The sequence below is a fragment of the Sinocyclocheilus rhinocerous genome, unplaced genomic scaffold (genome assembly GCF_001515625.1).
Source record: "Sinocyclocheilus rhinocerous isolate Xijiao unplaced genomic scaffold, SAMN03320098_v1.1 scaffold821, whole genome shotgun sequence".
Lineage (NCBI taxonomy): Eukaryota > Metazoa > Chordata > Actinopteri > Cypriniformes > Cyprinidae > Sinocyclocheilus > Sinocyclocheilus rhinocerous.
In genome coordinates this window covers 674,355-692,161 of record NW_015623656.1, presented here as the reverse complement: position 1 = coordinate 692,161, position 17,807 = coordinate 674,355, and the positions used below count along the sequence as shown (strand labels likewise).

The 17,807-nt window shown below is 35.6% G+C and overlaps 3 protein-coding genes and 1 long non-coding RNA gene across 4 annotated transcripts in view; 2 read left to right on the top strand and 2 right to left on the bottom strand.

Annotated features, from left to right (window-relative positions):
* cul5a (cullin 5a) overlaps positions 1-8,184 on the top strand; it is a 14,722-nt gene extending 6,538 nt beyond the window's left edge. Inside the window, exons 10-19 of the mRNA XM_016521021.1 lie at positions 598-705; positions 938-1,002; positions 1,994-2,126; positions 2,225-2,356; positions 2,441-2,564; positions 2,700-2,875; positions 2,975-3,136; positions 3,776-3,894; positions 3,981-4,104; positions 4,739-8,184. Coding sequence (XP_016376507.1) covers positions 598-705; positions 938-1,002; positions 1,994-2,126; positions 2,225-2,356; positions 2,441-2,564; positions 2,700-2,875; positions 2,975-3,136; positions 3,776-3,894; positions 3,981-4,104; positions 4,739-4,933 — 1,338 coding nt within the window. The 3' untranslated portion in view covers positions 4,934-8,184. The remainder of the gene's footprint in view (positions 1-597; positions 706-937; positions 1,003-1,993; positions 2,127-2,224; positions 2,357-2,440; positions 2,565-2,699; positions 2,876-2,974; positions 3,137-3,775; positions 3,895-3,980; positions 4,105-4,738) is intronic.
* On the bottom strand, positions 718-1,130 carry LOC107715669 (uncharacterized). Its single transcript, XR_001637135.1, has 3 exons — positions 1,052-1,130; positions 907-982; positions 718-791 (listed from the first exon to the last, which is right to left on the bottom strand). It is a non-coding gene; the product is annotated as an uncharacterized LOC107715669 (long non-coding RNA).
* LOC107715143 (transcription factor RelB-like) overlaps positions 3,093-17,807 on the bottom strand; it is a 25,073-nt gene continuing 10,358 nt past the window's right edge. The window contains exon 12 of the transcript XR_001637080.1: positions 3,093-3,103. The gene's annotated coding sequence lies outside the window, so the exon portion shown is untranslated. The remainder of the gene's footprint in view (positions 3,104-17,807) is intronic.
* Positions 8,943-11,885, top strand: mrpl28 (mitochondrial ribosomal protein L28). The gene is made up of 6 exons (XM_016521766.1): positions 8,943-9,300; positions 9,621-9,923; positions 10,061-10,213; positions 11,255-11,389; positions 11,493-11,579; positions 11,666-11,885. Exons 2-6 carry the CDS (start codon positions 9,636-9,638, stop codon positions 11,759-11,761), a joined length of 759 nt encoding a protein of 252 aa, XP_016377252.1. The 5' UTR covers positions 8,943-9,300; positions 9,621-9,635; the 3' UTR covers positions 11,762-11,885.

The window sequence follows — 17,807 nt, the reverse complement described above, 5'->3', positions numbered from 1 at the left end:
TTTTGGTCCAACCCTGCTCCAACACACATACCATGTAGTTTTCAAATAAGCCTAAATGATTAGATTAGCTGGATCAGATGTGTTTAATTAGGGTTATATCTAAACTGTGCAGGGCTGTGGCCCTCCAGGAACTGAGTTTGACACCCTTGACCTATCCCATTTTTGCCTCCCTCCCACTGTTAAAATGTAACTAAGTAATGTTTACACTGAGTAAATTTTAAATGAGCTACTTTTTACTTTTACTTGAGTAGATCTTTAGACTGGTACTTTTAGTTGTACTTAAGTAAAATTTCATTAATGTAATGGTACTTTTACTTGAGTAGAATATTTTCGTACTCTTTCCACCTCTGGTGATGGACGATGACATCAGAGGGCGGGGTTAGGGGGTGTGCCCGAAGCGTGAATCGGCCCAACCCTAGTATAAATAAAGGACAATTGATTAATGTTGATAAGATGAATATTTAATTAATTGTCACAGTTTTACTTGATTTATTCCAAAGCCCTGTCAAGGTTTGAACCTTGACCTTTGTAGATCCTCAAATATTAGGCAACCACAGTGTCGAACAGATGTTGACGTTTGTGTTTGTTTCTTCTCAGGACTCTGAGAAGTACGTGGAGCAGCTCCTGACTCTCTTCAATCGATTTAGTAAATTAGTGAAGGAAGCGTTCCAGGATGATCCTCGGTTCCTTACAGCCAGAGACAAAGTGAGCATGCCGCCCTATCCATATTCATTCTGGTCTCAGTAAGTAGCCTGCATGACTAGATCACACCGCAGATGGTTACCAGAGATCTGTGATGACACAGGAATACAATGGAAGGTTATATAACAATAATTCCATTTAAAATGCTGTTTATTTTACTGAAAAATTAATTGAGGAAAAATGAAGTTTTTATATCTCACATACCTTTTTAATGATGTTTAACATTTCCCCACAGGCATACAAAGCAGTTGTGAATGATGCCACAATATTTAAGTTGGAGCTGCCAATGAAACAGAAGGGGTGAGTAACGGCACAAAATAACCTTCTTTTAACTAATAGACACATTTACATGCAACTTAGAAGCTGAAGTCATAGTCCAGAGGTGCCCAAACTCGGTCCTGGAGGGCCGATGTCCTGCAGAGTTTAGCTCCAACCTGCCTCAACACACCTGCCTGGAGGTTTCTAGTATGCCTAGTAAGAGCTTGATTAGCTGGTTCAGGTGTGTCTAATTGGGGTTGGATCGAAACTCTGCAGGACACCGGCCCTCCAGGACTGAGTTTGGGCACCCCGTCATAGTCTATAGTGGAGAGGTTTACTTTACAAAAATCTATGACATTACAAAATAGGTTAGAAAATATTTCTGTTATAAAATTTCTGTTATTCAATGCCAAAGAAATATAACAAAGTATTTTGTTATAAATGTATATTAAATTTTTTTTAAGAATGGTCAAAAATAAAAAACTTTAGATTTACAATATAAACTGTGGAAACACGTCTTCACAGTTAAAAAGGGCCCATTTGTAATTGAGCAGTGTTATTTTAGCATCATTTAGATACTATTATAGTTTTTATTAGTATTTTGAATTTGTTTTTTATATTTTGTGTTTTCATTCATTTTAGTTAAAGTTTTTGTGTGTGTGTGTGTGTTTGTCTTTTTTTTGTCATTTTTTGTTTGTATGATTTGCCATGTCTATATGGTTTTCATTATTCGTTTCATTTTTATTTCAATTATTTTTATTTTTTAAATTAATTTTAAAAAAATTTATTATTTTAGTACATCACAATAAACTAAATGAAAATGAGGAAAGTTGCTGTGGCAACTAGCTGAAATAAAATAAGTTTAAGTTTTTTTTATATTTTATTTCAGTTAAAAGTTTATTTTATTTCAAGTCACAAAAATTATTTTATGGTTTTAGTATTAAATATAATAAACCTGCAAGTGAGCTTAAGTGATCCATGTTTCAGTATTGTATCAACTTGTATCAGTCGTGTTTGATGTTTCTAAATGCAGAGTGGGCCTAAAAACACAACCAGAGTCAAAGTGTCCAGAGCTGCTCGCAAACTATTGTGACATGCTGCTAAGAAAAACACCACTCAGCAAAAAGCTGACCTCAGAGGAGATCGAGCTCAAACTGAAGGAAGTGGTGAGGGGCTGTTGGAAAAGTCACATGTTGTTTACTCAATGATTTTGTTGTTGTCCTTAAAAGTGTTTTGAAATGTAAATACTATTTTTTTCCTGTAGCTACTTGTGCTAAAATACGTCCAGAATAAGGATGTGTTCATGAGGTACCACAAAGCCCATCTGACCAGACGTCTGATCCTGGACATCTCAGCAGACAGTGAGATCGAGGAGAACATGGTTGAGTGGCTCAGGGTAAGAATAAAGACAAATAAGAGTGAATGAAATTTGTATTTGAGTGTTTTATACTCTATCGGCTCACTGTTTGGCATGTTTCAGGAAGTTGGGATGCCTGCTGACTATGTGAACAAGCTAGCTAGAATGTTCCAGGACATCAAAGTGTCCGAAGATCTTAACCAGGTTTTCAAGGAAATGCACAAACACAACAAGCTGGCTTTACCAGGTGACACACAAGCCCATTTTTCTCTCTATATATGCATTTACACTACCTTTTAACTGAGTTTGAAAGAAATTCATATTATTATTCAGCAAGGATGCATTAAATATATCAAAAGCGGTCTCCCCTTCTGTTACCCAGCGGACTCTGTGAACATAAAGATCTTGAATGCTGGAGCGTGGTCACGCAGCTCAGAGAAAGTGTTTGTGTCTCTGCCCACCGAGCTGGAAGACCTCATTCCAGAGGTGGAGGACTTCTACAAGAAGAACCACAGCGGCCGCAAACTCCACTGGCACCACCTCATGTCCAATGGCATTGTGGGTTTATTTTATGCACCAAGTTTAGTGCTTAGTAGTGATTTGTAGTAACTGTAAATTGCAACTTGTAGCTAATCAGTCTGTGTGCTCTCTTGATAGATCACTTTTAAGAATGAAGTAGGGCAGTACGACCTGGAGGTCACGACCTTTCAGCTGGCTGTACTTTTTGCCTGGAACCAAAGACCACGAGAGAAGATCAGCTTTGAGAATCTGAAACTTGCCACTGAGCTGCCTGATGCTGAACTGAGACGAACTCTCTGGGTAAGAACATGACTGTCAAACATGAAGGCCCATATGTCGCATTTTATTCCATTAGATATTTACCATATTTCTGCTGTACTTATGATGAAGTTGCTTGTTTTTAAACTTTAAACTGGAAGCATTGATATATTAAACTAATTCAGCACAGTTCATTTTGTGATTCCAGAAGTTCCAAGAACTGTGCGTTCTTAGTAAAAACAATAGTTATCTTGATTTTTTTGCATTTTATTTAGATTAGATTTTTTATATTTATAGCACTTACATTCATTTATTCATTTAAATACTTTAAATCATCATGCGACCCCCTAGAAAGTTATGGTTGATAACTGATAAATGATCAATATAAAAATGTGTGTACTGTTTAGTGTGAATAGATAAAAATATAAAACACTTAAGAACTAAAATTAATCACAATGCTACACGTGAATTTAGATATCATAACATTATAATGTATGTTGTATGAAAAATGGATATTCTTTTTTTTTATTTGATTACATTTTACAGTGTTATCAAATGATTAGTGTTTGCAAAGATCAGTTAGAAATATCTAAAATGGCCTGATTATGGTCAATTAAAATATCTTTGTTTATAGATGTTGTACCATCATCTACTTATCTTTTTCCCTCTCTTTTTTTACAGTCTCTCGTTGCCTTCCCAAAGCTCAAACGCCAAGTCCTGTTATATGAACCTCAAGTGAGCTCTCCCAAAGACTTCACAGACAGTACATTGTTTTTCGTTAACCAGGAATTCTCCTTGATGTAAGAACATGTCCTGTCCTGCTGGCTCTTTAGAAATGGTCTCTTTAATTGGAAATAATAATAATAATATTTTTGTTTCTCCTCAGAAAAAATGCCAAGGTTCAAAAGAGGGGGAAAATAAACCTAATTGGCCGATTGCAGCTGACGACGGAGCGAATGAGAGAAGAGGAGAACGAAGGCATCGTCCAGCTTAGAATATTAAGAACACAGGTGCAAAACATCAAAAAGCATTACTAGTCCATTTTGTTCATGAACACTAGTCACTAAAGCCCAAAGTATACTTCAGTTTAATGTGTAGCCTTTCAAAATTTACTCCATTTGATAGTATGTGTGCAAACAGAAGTACTCGACACGCTAGAAAGTTTCCTTGTCCATCGTCTGCGCTAATTCTCTACAGAAGTTATGCCGATTAAAATGTCTTTGCACTCGTTTAAACTAGAGTTGCGTGTAACTCCATCACACAAGCATCTGTTCCAGTCATTGGTTGTTATTGTTCCATCTCCTTCATTTTTTTCAACTATGAAACAATGGTCCGGGCCAGTGTTGCCACCTTGTGGACAAACTAATTAGTGCAAAAAATTGCGTCGCGGTACTCTCTTGCAGCGAAAACTGACAAAGAAGAGAAGAATTGTTAAATAAAGTCGCTATTTTTGTTTTCTTTGCGCACAAGAAGTATTCTTGTAGCTTCGTAAAATTATGGTTGAACCACTGATGATTATTTTAACGATGTCCTTATTACCTTTCTGGGTGTAAAAATACTGTAATAAGTAATTTTACAATAAAATACTGTTTGTTTTTTTATAGTGGACTTAATGTGTTTGTTTCTTTGACTGCAACATTTCAGGAGGCCATCATTCAGATTATGAAGATGCGTAAGAAGATCACAAACGCTCAGCTGCAGACCGAGCTGGTGGAGATCCTGAAGAACATGTTCCTCCCTCAGAAGAAAATGATCAAGGAACAGATCGAGTGGCTCATTGAGCACAAGTACATCAAGAGAGACGAGACGGACCTTAACACCTTCATCTACATGGCGTAACGCGGAAACGACTCCGGAGATGTTCTGGAGGACGGGGTACCTGTCGAGGATCAGCAGCGGGGGAGGGATGGTGATGTCTTGAAGATACTGCTTAGACTGCTGGTCTCTCGGGGCGTAGTCAATGAGCTTGTTTTAACGACAGACAGTCACACATCAGATAAAAAAATTTATTTAAAAAAATAAATCCCTGCCTTACCTTACAGTGAAGACACATGGGATGAGGATTGGAGATAAAAAAAAATAGGAAAAAAGACAAAAAGGATTATATTTTTGCCATTGGTAGTCAGTATGCATGGTGGGCGGCTTGCCTTTTGTATGTGTACATCTCCAGCAGCATGCGGTCAGTGGGAATGTCACATTCATCCCAGGACTTGTTTGTGTGTGCCGTGTCACGAGTGTTTTTTTCCCCCTCCCACATCCTCCGTCTGGACCTCGCCGTGTCCCATCCTCAGCGCGCAACCCGGGGCGAGAACCGTCCCACCGTCACAAACACCTGGCCTCGCATGACGACACCGGAGTCACTGAGGAGCGCAGGCCGGGATGGAGGACTAGCATTAGCACTTTTCACACTCTCCGCCACAATATGTCAGCATGGCTTTATTTGGGTTGTTTTTCACGACTTCGGGTTTTGTTTTGACTTTTTTCTTCATCAAAATATCGCAAATGAAAGATTTGATTGGCTGATAGCAGTTTAGGCAACGCGTTACTCTTTAAAATGCTAGGAAAAGAGATCCTGGCATTCAGATGTCACAAAGGGTCAAGGTCTGTGGAGAAAATCTATCAGTTTGTGATGTTTTTTTTTTCCGGTGTACGTGCATTACGTTACACACCAAGTCAGAAGGTCAGTGTAACGTAGTTGCAGTTTCTTTTTTGTGCTTACTACACTTTTCCGTTATCGGTCTCAAATAGCGACAGATGCCAACTGATTAGCTTGTGATGAGGTGGCCCACTAAGGTCCTGTAACATGTAGCCTACTCATCAAACCTGTTGAATTTTAGCCACAAAACCATTTATTGTCATCGCCCCGTCACGGCTGAGCGTAAACAAGCGGTAAAGCACAGTTACAGGAGTCCGAGTAAAGCAAGCACTGCTTCAACCTCAGGTAAAGTAGGGCAGAGTTATTTTAAAAGTAGGTTGTGCTAACTTTAATTAGCGCCTTGTGGTTCTTGTTGATCACACATTGCCAAAGCGAAGCACAAGAGTGCTGATCTCAAAATCAAATAATGTAGGATCTATTGCAATTATTGTTTTCCCTCTAGTTCCGAGGTCACCCTCATAGCCACATTTAGTGGAAAACAGGAAGTCTGGGCTTTTTTTTTTTTGACTCATTGTTGTCCTATTATGACCGAGTATCTATGAACAAAAGCTTGTGCAATTACTGATTATGTGTTTATTATAATCAAATTAACTGTTAACATTTAAATACGTGCAAAAAAGTATTAACTTTTATTTTTCAAGCAGATTTCCTATAGTGATAGTGTCTAGTCAGTCTAAAATTTTGTTTTTCAGTGTGTTTGGAGTGACGGTGTGTTATCAATAAAAAGTAACAACAAAAATATATTTACTGGCTGATGACATCTAGATTTGATTGTACGTTCATATACAAACCCAAAACACTGAATCTAATGAGGGGAACATGATGACGTCCCAATGAAATCCTCACTGATATTTCTGTAACATTGCTGCAGTTCAACTGTCCATCTCCACTATGACATTTTCTGTCAATTCTGTTTGTTTTTGTCTGTTTTTAATGCAACACAGTCATTCATTTGTATCCCCAGTGTTTGATTTCACATGGTAACTGAAATAGTGAAAAGGTTCCTTTCGATTGTACTGAAAAGCCGTTCTTTATAAGATCCAGATGTACAACAGTGTTTGAGGACATTGTGTTATTTGATTGTCCACTTTATTTATTGATAACTTAAGCCTGTTTGAGAGGTCGAGTGTGTGTGTGTGTGTGTGTGTGTGCGTGCGTTTACGCTTAGGAGCCTTTTACAACGGTGCTGTCATATCCTGTTACGTTTATGCATTTTCATTTTTGGAATTTAAAATCGATGTTTCTGCTGACTGTATGTTTTCCTCTATCAATTTCTCTTGGTAAATACATATAATTTTAATAGGACAAGCACTATGATTTTCGTATTTATCAATCACTGTTGGAGTTTGTTGTGTGCTTGTGTTATTCTAAAGCCAATTTGAATGACATCAAATGAAATGCAGTCCCAAAAGCTGAAATTTCAGTTCATTGTAGTGGAAGATGATGAAACTGAATAAAAGTGGTGTGAATGACCTTTCGAGGGAATGCTACACGAAATTATGAATTATACTTTATTGTTTGCGAATTTATGCATTTTCTCTGATGCACATGGTATGTTCCAGTAATAAAGTCTGTGTGCACATCATTCAGTGGTATAATGCAATAAGTGAGCGTGAAACAAGACATTTTGAAATCTGTTGATGGAATTTTCTCTAATAAAGTTGCATACACATATAAACACACTATTAAGTTGATTATATTGCACTGAAATAGTTCCATGTGTGAGATGGGGGTGATCATTTGATTTCTTGAGTGGCACAACAGTATTTTCATCATTCTAATACTGTACTAATAATGTGCACTTACTGTCCTTTTTGTGCACTTACTGTCCTTTTTGTCACTCCACTATATCACATACCAGGAGGAGTGGTGTTTGTGTTCTATTTATCGCTCTTGTCTTGTAGAGTGTCTTCCGTCATTGTCGCAGTCGAAGAGTTTTGTTCATTACAAATTATCTAAACACTGACTAAAATGTAAGGGTTTGGGTTTATTCTCAAAAGAATATGTCACTTTATACTTACTTACACAGATATGTTCTGGTGATGGTTTCATAGTGAACTGGACAGTTATCAGTATTCATTTGAATGACACATGAGGACAGTTCTGCAATTATTCCCCACATACACTTTCTGGTAAATGGTTCAGTAGAAAACTGAACACACAAGTTCCCTGTAGTGTGACACACTGCTGTTACAACAAGTCAAATGTAAGTTTCTGAGAAGGTGCATATGCTCTGACTATGACTGTCTTGTTTTCAAGATTTCTTGCCTGGAGCTTTAAAAGCTTCAAGAATATTTGAAAACTAATAAGTATGAGGTGAATGTCTGCCATTGAACAGTGAAGATCTGGAACGGATGCTATTCTTGCAGTGTGAGTCTAAAGCACTTTCATATACTGGATTTTTCTTTCTTTTTTTAATGTTGCATAATTTATTTACTGGGGAAATAAAAACTATTTGAATGATGCTGATGTGCGTTTTTAATGATCTCCTGTTTGCACAACAAACACACTGAACAAATAATAGGAAATTCCATAAACCTGTGCAATAAAATGAAGGGTTTATTTAACAATCTGAATTATACGTTTTAGTTGCTTAGTGAGTCTGATTAGGTCATAAATAAAGAAATATTTTATGTATTAAAAACATAAAATAAGAAGAAATAGTATGTTTAGAAACAACAACAAGACTGAAACGAGTTGATTGTTTTAAACTGAAGTGAATGATCTTTGAATCTTAACCGACATATTTAATGTTTGGCAAGAAAATATATTAAGATAAATTTAAGTATTATAATATGTGTAAAACATCTGTTAATGCTAAAATGCTATAATTGTATCCTTTCTTACATTAGAAAATAGCAATATACAATGAAAAAAGCAAGCATGTCTGATTTGGATATAAGTCACAGCAAATAATGATTAACAAAGCAAGGGAAGTATGTAAATCTCCGCTCTACGTTTGGACCAATAGCAAGTAATTAATTTGCATGTGGTGCAGTGCTGGCTTTGATTTAGAATTTCTGCAAATTTCGTGTTTCCTTAAACTTCATACTTTGGCGGGCAACAACATATCATAAAGTAATCATGATATGCTGTTAAAAACAGGTTCATAAATAACACTCACCATAAATGTAACACATAGCGCAAGAGAGACCTATATATTGACGCAGTCTCACCGTTTATAATTGCCCGGATGAACCTCGGTGGTCCGGGGTGCAGGCTTCAAACCTGTAGCTGCCTAGCGGCAGAGTGGTTCAATTCCACCTTTCGGGCGCATGAGAAATAGGCTGGTAATGCAAAGTGACCTTTTAACAAATTAGTGTTGAAATCTGAACTATTTTAGACCTCCACGAGAACAATACTACTGTTAAACCCCCGGAAGCTCGGCCGTGCAAACAACCAATCAGCGCAGTAAACACTGGTGTCTGTCACAGGAAATGACGTGTGGTGCCCTTGGTTAGCTTTACAGCGTGTGCTGACTGAGAGGCTAGCAGGCTAACACTGATCATGTAAAATTAAATGAAACATCCTCTGTTCGCGTCATTCCCCGGTAAGAATGCTGATCTGTATACAAGCCTTTTTCTTATCGTTATTAACTTTGCATTTTTATATTTTTATATTATAAAGCGTATATTTGAATTTTTAGCTGTAGCTTATCAGCTAGTTTACAGTTTTACTCTACTACATGTGTTTATATATAGCGTATGTATGTTATATGTGTACATTATTTGTATATATTACTATTCTATATTACTATTAACCTCTTACCCTGCACCCTATTTTATATTACTATGTATTATTAGTATTATTATTAAAGAATTATTACTATAATTATTTTATGTTTGTGTACTATATACCCTTCTTTCTAAGGTTTTGTCCAATAAAATGCCTCTACACAAGTATCCACCAAAAATCTGGGAAGCCCTGAAGCTGCAGAAGGGCATCTACGCCCGTTTACCCCAGCACTACCTGCGCTCTCTGCAGGACAACGCCCCTCCTTCACCTGTGCACTGGAAACCTCTGGGTGTCAAATACAGACTCAGTCCTAAATCTGGACACAGAGAGCAAGTGCAGGATGTGCCTATCCCCGTCTATCATCCGCCAGAATCACAGAGTGGACTCTGGGGTGGAGAAGGCTGGATATCTGGCTTTAGATATGCTAAAGATGACAAGGTAAGACCGAAGAGAGAACTACAGTAATACTGAATATTGATGATTTGGGTTCTTTTATGTGAATACTAGTGGATAAATGAGAATGTTTCTTGAAGACGACTTATCCTATAGTACGTAATATGTACTTGTCACACCAGCTTTCTACAAGACTGCGCAAAACCTGGAAGCCGCAGCTGTTTAACAGAGAGCTGTACAGTGAGATCCTCGACCAAAGGTTCACTGTAACGGTCACAGCTCGCACACTGGACCTTATTGATGCTGCTTTTGGCTTCGACTTCTACATTCTTACGGTGAGAAGTCCTCAAAAGTCTGTTTTTTTTTTTTTTTTTTAATTTTACAAAAATCTTAATACATTTATATAATAATGTATATTATATATATATGTATAATGTAATTTATATAGTAATATTTATTGTATGAAATGTTTTGTATTATTAAAAATGGCATTTAATGCTTTATCATTTTACAAAAATGTTTAGAATTTGACATAATATACATTTATATAGTAATATTTATTGTATAAAATGTTTTATCTATTATTGTATATTTAGTCTTATCTTAATAAATTATGACGTCCTCAAAATCTGTAGCGTTTAGTATATTTTAGCATTTTACAAAAATTAAAATAATTTTATATAATAATGTTTATACAGTAATATAATATAAAAAATATTGTATAAAATGTGCTATTGTATATTTATTATAATATTTTCAGTCTATTCAGTCTTCAGAAGTCAATGGCATTTAGTGTGTTTTTTTATTTTATATAGATTACAATAATTTTGCATAATAATATGTGTTTATGGATTAGATTTGTATAAAATTGTTTCATTTATTATTGGATATAATTAAAATATAATATATATATTTAAAAATTAAGTACATGACATGTCTGTGGCATTTAGTTTGTTTTATTATTTTACAAAATTATGTTAGTTCTATGTAATTGTTTTATATATATATATTAATATATATTGTATAAAATGATTTTAGTTATTGCAAGTTCTCACATATATGTGGCATTTAATATTTTAGATGATTATTTTGGATTTATTTAAATAGTTTCATATAATAATGTTTATTTAGAAATATATATATTATATAAAATTGTATATCTTATTGTGTATTTATTATTATACTACATTATTGTGTAAAATGTCTTTTTATAAACTAAGAATATATGTAAATTGTTTGTGAAACCATTCTTGTGTAAAGGGTCATTCGGTTCAGTATACTGTAACAATTTACATAAGAATCCATTTTTTTTATCATTTATACTAGAAAATCTTACAGCAAAATGTGGTCGATATCTTGTATTTCTTTTAAATCAGACACCGAAGCAAGATTTGAACTCCAAGTTTGGAATGGATCTAAAACGTGCGATGCTTTTACGTCTGGCACGGAAAGACACAGAACTGTACCCTCATGATCCGTCTCGCAGGGAGAAAATCTACAACCGCTACAAGGTGAGATGAGTTGATTATCTTTATGTATATTTGCAGCCATATGGTATTGATCATCATCCTGTGTGTTTTCTTCACTTGCCTTCCACTCATTTCTTACAAGCAGCAGTTTGAGATCCCAGACGAGGAGGCTGAATGGGTGGGCTTGAGTCTAGAGGAAGCAGTAGAGAAACAGAGGCTACTGGAAAAGAAGGTAATGAAATAAACAGGAGTATAAAGGACAGTCACTGCATGTCAAGTCGCTATCATCAGATAAATATTATTCTTTTTCTTTCTCAGGATCCAGAGCCTCTTCACAAGAGTTTGATGAAGAAGCTTGTGGAGGAGCTCGCCATTAAGAAGCTCTCAGAGCCTCAGATTGTGGAGAAAAAATGATGACCGTTCTCTTCTTTGCCATCCTCCATGTCTGTCATACAGTCTGAAGAATAAACGATATTGTATTTATGTTGTATTAAAGGGTCCTATTATGCTTTTTCACTTTTTCAACTTTAGTCTGTAATGTTGCTGTTTGAGCATAAAAAAGATCTGCAAAGTTACAAAGCTCAAAGTCCACTTCAAAAGGAGATATTTTATTTAACAGAAATCACTTTTCAAAAACTACAACGAACGACTCGTTTGGACCCCCGTGCGTTGTTGTAACGCATATTTTCCGGGAAATATCGACGAATGGGTTGAGCTGCACTAGAGAAGGCAACGAGTGTTATCACTATGTCGGAGACACGCTAAGTTTCCCAAGGCAGACGAACTTAGAGTGGTTACAATCATCCGGATTTAAATCGGACACAAATTGATTTGATTTTGACGCAATATTTACACTGAAGCTCGCAGGTGGCTATGGTAAGGGGCGTGTCATTTCCCGACCAGGCGCCGAGTGCTGCCAATCACAACACACACTGGCCCAGCTAACCAATCACAGCACATTTCGTATTTCAGAAGGCGGGCTTTCATTTGATACAGGAACTATTCGAGCCGTTCATGCCAGACTGGAGAGAGAGGTGTCGTAATAATGTAAAATACGTAAAAAAAAAAAAAAAAGTGTTTTACTAACAACTTAGTATGAGAGCCTGTTCTAGTACATCCCCAAAACAAAATCAAGACTTTGTAAAAGAGCATAATAGGACCCCTTTATTAACATCACCAACAGCTTGCTGATATTCTGTAAATTTATATATCATTTTTACTTAATAAATTGAATCCGAGATGTATTTGCCAATCTGACTGGAATACCTTATTTTCTGGCTGTGTTTGGAAACTGTAATGTTCTACTTATAATGGTTCTCATTGGTTATCTTTTTGGAAAACAAAAACTAACATTCTAGTAATGTTCCTTTAATGCTCTTTTTTGATTCTTTAGGTATACATAATTTATCTAATGTTTATTTATAGGTTTATTTATTTATAACCATCAGAACTTTCGCAGAAGGTTCTGGGAACCAAAAATTGTTTGCTGGATGCAGCAAAGAATAAAGAATTTACAAGTTGACATGCTTACATTTCAAATCACGTTTTGTTTAATAAATCGTATAGAGTGTATTGCACAGCTAGTTCCGGTCACCGAATTTGTTTGTATCAATCCGCTTGTCTGTGTTTGCACATTCATGGAAGTCTGTTGATTATTGGTGAGCATTTTTCAGACACTTTATCCAAGCTACATATTTACGCCAGTAGGGGGCGACAAGTGACTGTTTTTCTGATTGATTCATTGAAACATTTACGCAAATGATTTCGTTCAAAAACATGAACCTAAACGTCTCTGTGTGTTGCTCAAAGACTCGACGGTTGATTCTAACTTACTTCGACTGTTGTCAGTAAAAGAACAAAACAGACACAAGTAAGTGACAATATTGGCTCTAAAATGCAAGTTACTCATTAACGTAAAGTTTTTAAAAGCTGTTGTATAAAAGTATTATCACCTTTTCATCAGAAAAAAAACACATTGCTTGTTTGGTAAGCTGTAGCTACGATAGTATTACCCTCTGAAAATAGCACTTGATATTTCTGTCAAAAATAATTTAAATCATAAATTTACATTACAAATTATTTATAGCAATTAGTTATTTTAGGAGTATAAATGTATGTTGTCTTAAAATCTTCCTTTTGGCGCCATGTGTTTTACACATGTGGGTTACACTCCCATTGCCCAATACTGGACTTTATAGGCTTTACGACATAGTTTCCGTAGAGCTTGTCAATGTTAAACCTGGTTAGTCAGAAGTTGCAACACAGAGAGAGAGCAGGCGAGCTCAAATTCTGTTGTTCACATTAATAGTTGTTAAAGGTCATCTTGAGTCTTGTGGACCGAGGTGTGAAATCACTTCTCATGAGAGTCACAACACACAAGCACACACAAACATCTTTTGTTTTAAAGTCACCGTTAGGTCATAATGAAATCTTGAATAAAACTGACTGTGGGAGTCGATTTTGTCAGAGATTGTGACATGTTGAATATGTGTAGTAGCTATTGCTCTGAACTCTATATATAGTATCAGAGAAGTGCAACAAAGCACAACAATAGCTGTAGTGAATGAGGAAGTGACTAGACTTGTTTTTTTCCTGATTCCCTCGTAGCTTTTAAATATAAGAACGTGTATGGCATGAAATCAAAGGTTTGAATTCCTTTCAGACTGATGGAAATGTATTTCTGGCTTAAACTCATGTCGATTGAGGCATTTACATGAAGGCTTTTCAATCCGATTACTAACTGATTATTTGCATGCAAATATAAATGTAAGGCAAGGCAAGGCAAGTTTATTTATATAGCACATTTCACATTAACATCACCAACAGCTTGCTGATATTCTGTAAATTTATATATCATTTTTACTTAATAAATTGAATCCGAGATGTATTTGCCAATCTGACTGGAATACCTTATTTTCTGGCTGTGTTTGGAAACTGTAATGTTCTACTTATAATGGTTCTCATTGGTTATCTTTTTGGAAAACAAAAACTAACATTCTAGTAATGTTCCTTTAATGCTCTTTTTTGATTCTTTAGGTATACATAATTTATCTAATGTTTATTTATAGGTTTATTTATTTATAACCATCAGAACTTTCGCAGAAGGTTCTGGGAACCAAAAATTGTTTGCTGGATGCAGCAAAGAATAAAGAATTTACAAGTTGACATGCTTACATTTCAAATCACGTTTTGTTTAATAAATCGTATAGAGTGTATTGCACAGCTAGTTCCGGTCACCGAATTTGTTTGTATCAATCCGCTTGTCTGTGTTTGCACATTCATGGAAGTCTGTTGATTATTGGTGAGCATTTTTCAGACACTTTATCCAAGCTACATATTTACGCCAGTAGGGGGCGACAAGTGACTGTTTTTCTGAATGATTCATTGAAACATTTACGCAAATGATTTCGTTCAAAAACATGAACCTAAACGTCTCTGTGTGTTGCTCAAAGACTCGACGGTTGATTCTAACTTACTTCGACTGTTGTCAGTAAAAGAACAAAACAGACACAAGTAAGTGACAATATTGGCTCTAAAATGCAAGTTACTCATTAACGTAAAGTTTTTAAAAGCTGTTGTATAAAAGTATTATCACCTTTTCATCAGAAAAAAAACACATTGCTTGTTTGGTAAGCTGTAGCTACGATAGTATTACCCTCTGAAAATAGCACTTGATATTTCTGTCAAAAATAATTTAAATCATAAATTTACATTACAAATTATTTATAGCAATTAGTTATTTTAGGAGTATAAATGTATGTTGTCTTAAAATCTTCCTTTTGGCGCCATGTGTTTTACACATGTGGGTTACACTCCCATTGCCCAATACTGGACTTTATAGGCTTTACGACATAGTTTCCGTAGAGCTTGTCAATGTTAAACCTGGTTAGTCAGAAGTTGCAACACAGAGAGAGAGCAGGCGAGCTCAAATTCTGTTGTTCACATTAATAGTTGTTAAAGGTCATCTTGAGTCTTGTGGACCGAGGTGTGAAATCACTTCTCATGAGAGTCACAACACACAAGCACACACAAACATCTTTTGTTTTAAAGTCACCGTTAGGTCATAATGAAATCTTGAATAAAACTGACTGTGGGAGTCGATTTTGTCAGAGATTGTGACATGTTGAATATGTGTAGTAGCTATTGCTCTGAACTCTATATATAGTATCAGAGAAGTGCAACAAAGCACAACAATAGCTGTAGTGAATGAGGAAGTGACTAGACTTGTTTTTTTCCTGATTCCCTGGTAGCTTTTAAATATAAGAACGTGTATGGCATGAAATCAAAGGTTTGGGCCTTCATTTGATACAGGAACTATTCGAGCCGTTCATGCCAGACTGGAGAGAGAGGTGTCGTAATAATGTAAAATACGTAAAAAAAAAAAAAAAAGTGTTTTACTAACAACTTAGTATGAGAGCCTGTTCTAGTACATCCCCAAAACAAAATCAAGACTTTGTAAAAGAGCATAATAGGACCCCTTTATTAACATCACCAACAGCTTGCTGATATTCTGTAAATTTATATATCATTTTTACTTAATAAATTGAATCCGAGATGTATTTGCCAATCTGACTGGAATACCTTATTTTCTGGCTGTGTTTGGAAACTGTAATGTTCTACTTATAATGGTTCTCATTGGTTATCTTTTTGGAAAACAAAAACTAACATTCTAGTAATGTTCCTTTAATGCTCTTTTTTGATTCTTTAGGTATACATAATTTATCTAATGTTTATTTATAGGTTTATTTATTTATAACCATCAGAACTTTCGCAGAAGGTTCTGGGAACCAAAAATTGTTTGCTGGATGCAGCAAAGAATAAAGAATTTACAAGTTGACATGCTTACATTTCAAATCACGTTTTGTTTAATAAATCGTATAGAGTGTATTGCACAGCTAGTTCCGGTCACCGAATTTGTTTGTATCAATCCGCTTGTCTGTGTTTGCACATTCATGGAAGTCTGTTGATTATTGGTGAGCATTTTTCAGACACTTTATCCAAGCTACATATTTACGCCAGTAGGGGGCGACAAGTGACTGTTTTTCTGAATGATTCATTGAAACATTTACGCAAATGATTTCGTTCAAAAACATGAACCTAAACGTCTCTGTGTGTTGCTCAAAGACTCGACGGTTGATTCTAACTTACTTCGACTGTTGTCAGTAAAAGAACAAAACAGACACAAGTAAGTGACAATATTGGCTCTAAAATGCAAGTTACTCATTAACGTAAAGTTTTTAAAAGCTGTTGTATAAAAGTATTATCACCTTTTCATCAGAAAAAAAACACATTGCTTGTTTGGTAAGCTGTAGCTACGATAGTATTACCCTCTGAAAATAGCACTTGATATTTCTGTCAAAAATAATTTAAATCATAAATTTACATTACAAATTATTTATAGCAATTAGTTATTTTAGGAGTATAAATGTATGTTGTCTTAAAATCTTCCTTTTGGCGCCATGTGTTTTACACATGTGGGTTACACTCCCATTGCCCAATACTGGACTTTATAGGCTTTACGACATAGTTTCCGTAGAGCTTGTCAATGTTAAACCTGGTTAGTCAGAAGTTGCAACACAGAGAGAGAGCAGGCGAGCTCAAATTCTGTTGTTCACATTAATAGTTGTTAAAGGTCATCTTGAGTCTTGTGGACCGAGGTGTGAAATCACTTCTCATGAGAGTCACAACACACAAGCACACACAAACATCTTTTGTTTTAAAGTCACCGTTAGGTCATAATGAAATCTTGAATAAAACTGACTGTGGGAGTCGATTTTGTCAGAGATTGTGACATGTTGAATATGTGTAGTAGCTATTGCTCTGAACTCTATATATAGTATCAGAGAAGTGCAACAAAGCACAACAATAGCTGTAGTGAATGAGGAAGTGACTAGACTTGTTTTTTTCCTGATTCCCTCGTAGCTTTTAAATATAAGAACGTGTATGGCATGAAATCAAAGGTTTGAATTCCTTTCAGACTGATGGAAATTTATTTCTGGCTTAAACTCATGTCGATTGAGGCATTTACATGAAGGCTTTTCAATCCGATTACTAACTGATTATTTGCATGCAAATATAAATGTAAGGCAAGGCAAGGCAAGTTTATTTATATAGCACATTTCACACACAATGGTAATTCAAAGTGCTTTACATAAAAGGAAGTAAAATAATCATAAAAAAATAAATGAATTTAAAACAGTTAAAAATAGAAAATGATTATACACAAAATACAGTGCAATCAGTTCGGACGTTGCACAGTGCTCATTCAATAAATGCACAGCTAAACAGATGAGTTTTGAGTCTGGATTGAGTCTGGATATAAACGAGTAAAAGTACTTTAAAATCAATCCTAAATATAACTGGAAGCCAGTGTAAGGACCTAAGGACTGGTGTGATATGCTTAGATTTTCTGGTTCTAGTCAGAATCCTGGCAGCAGCGTTCTGGATGAGCTGCAGCTGT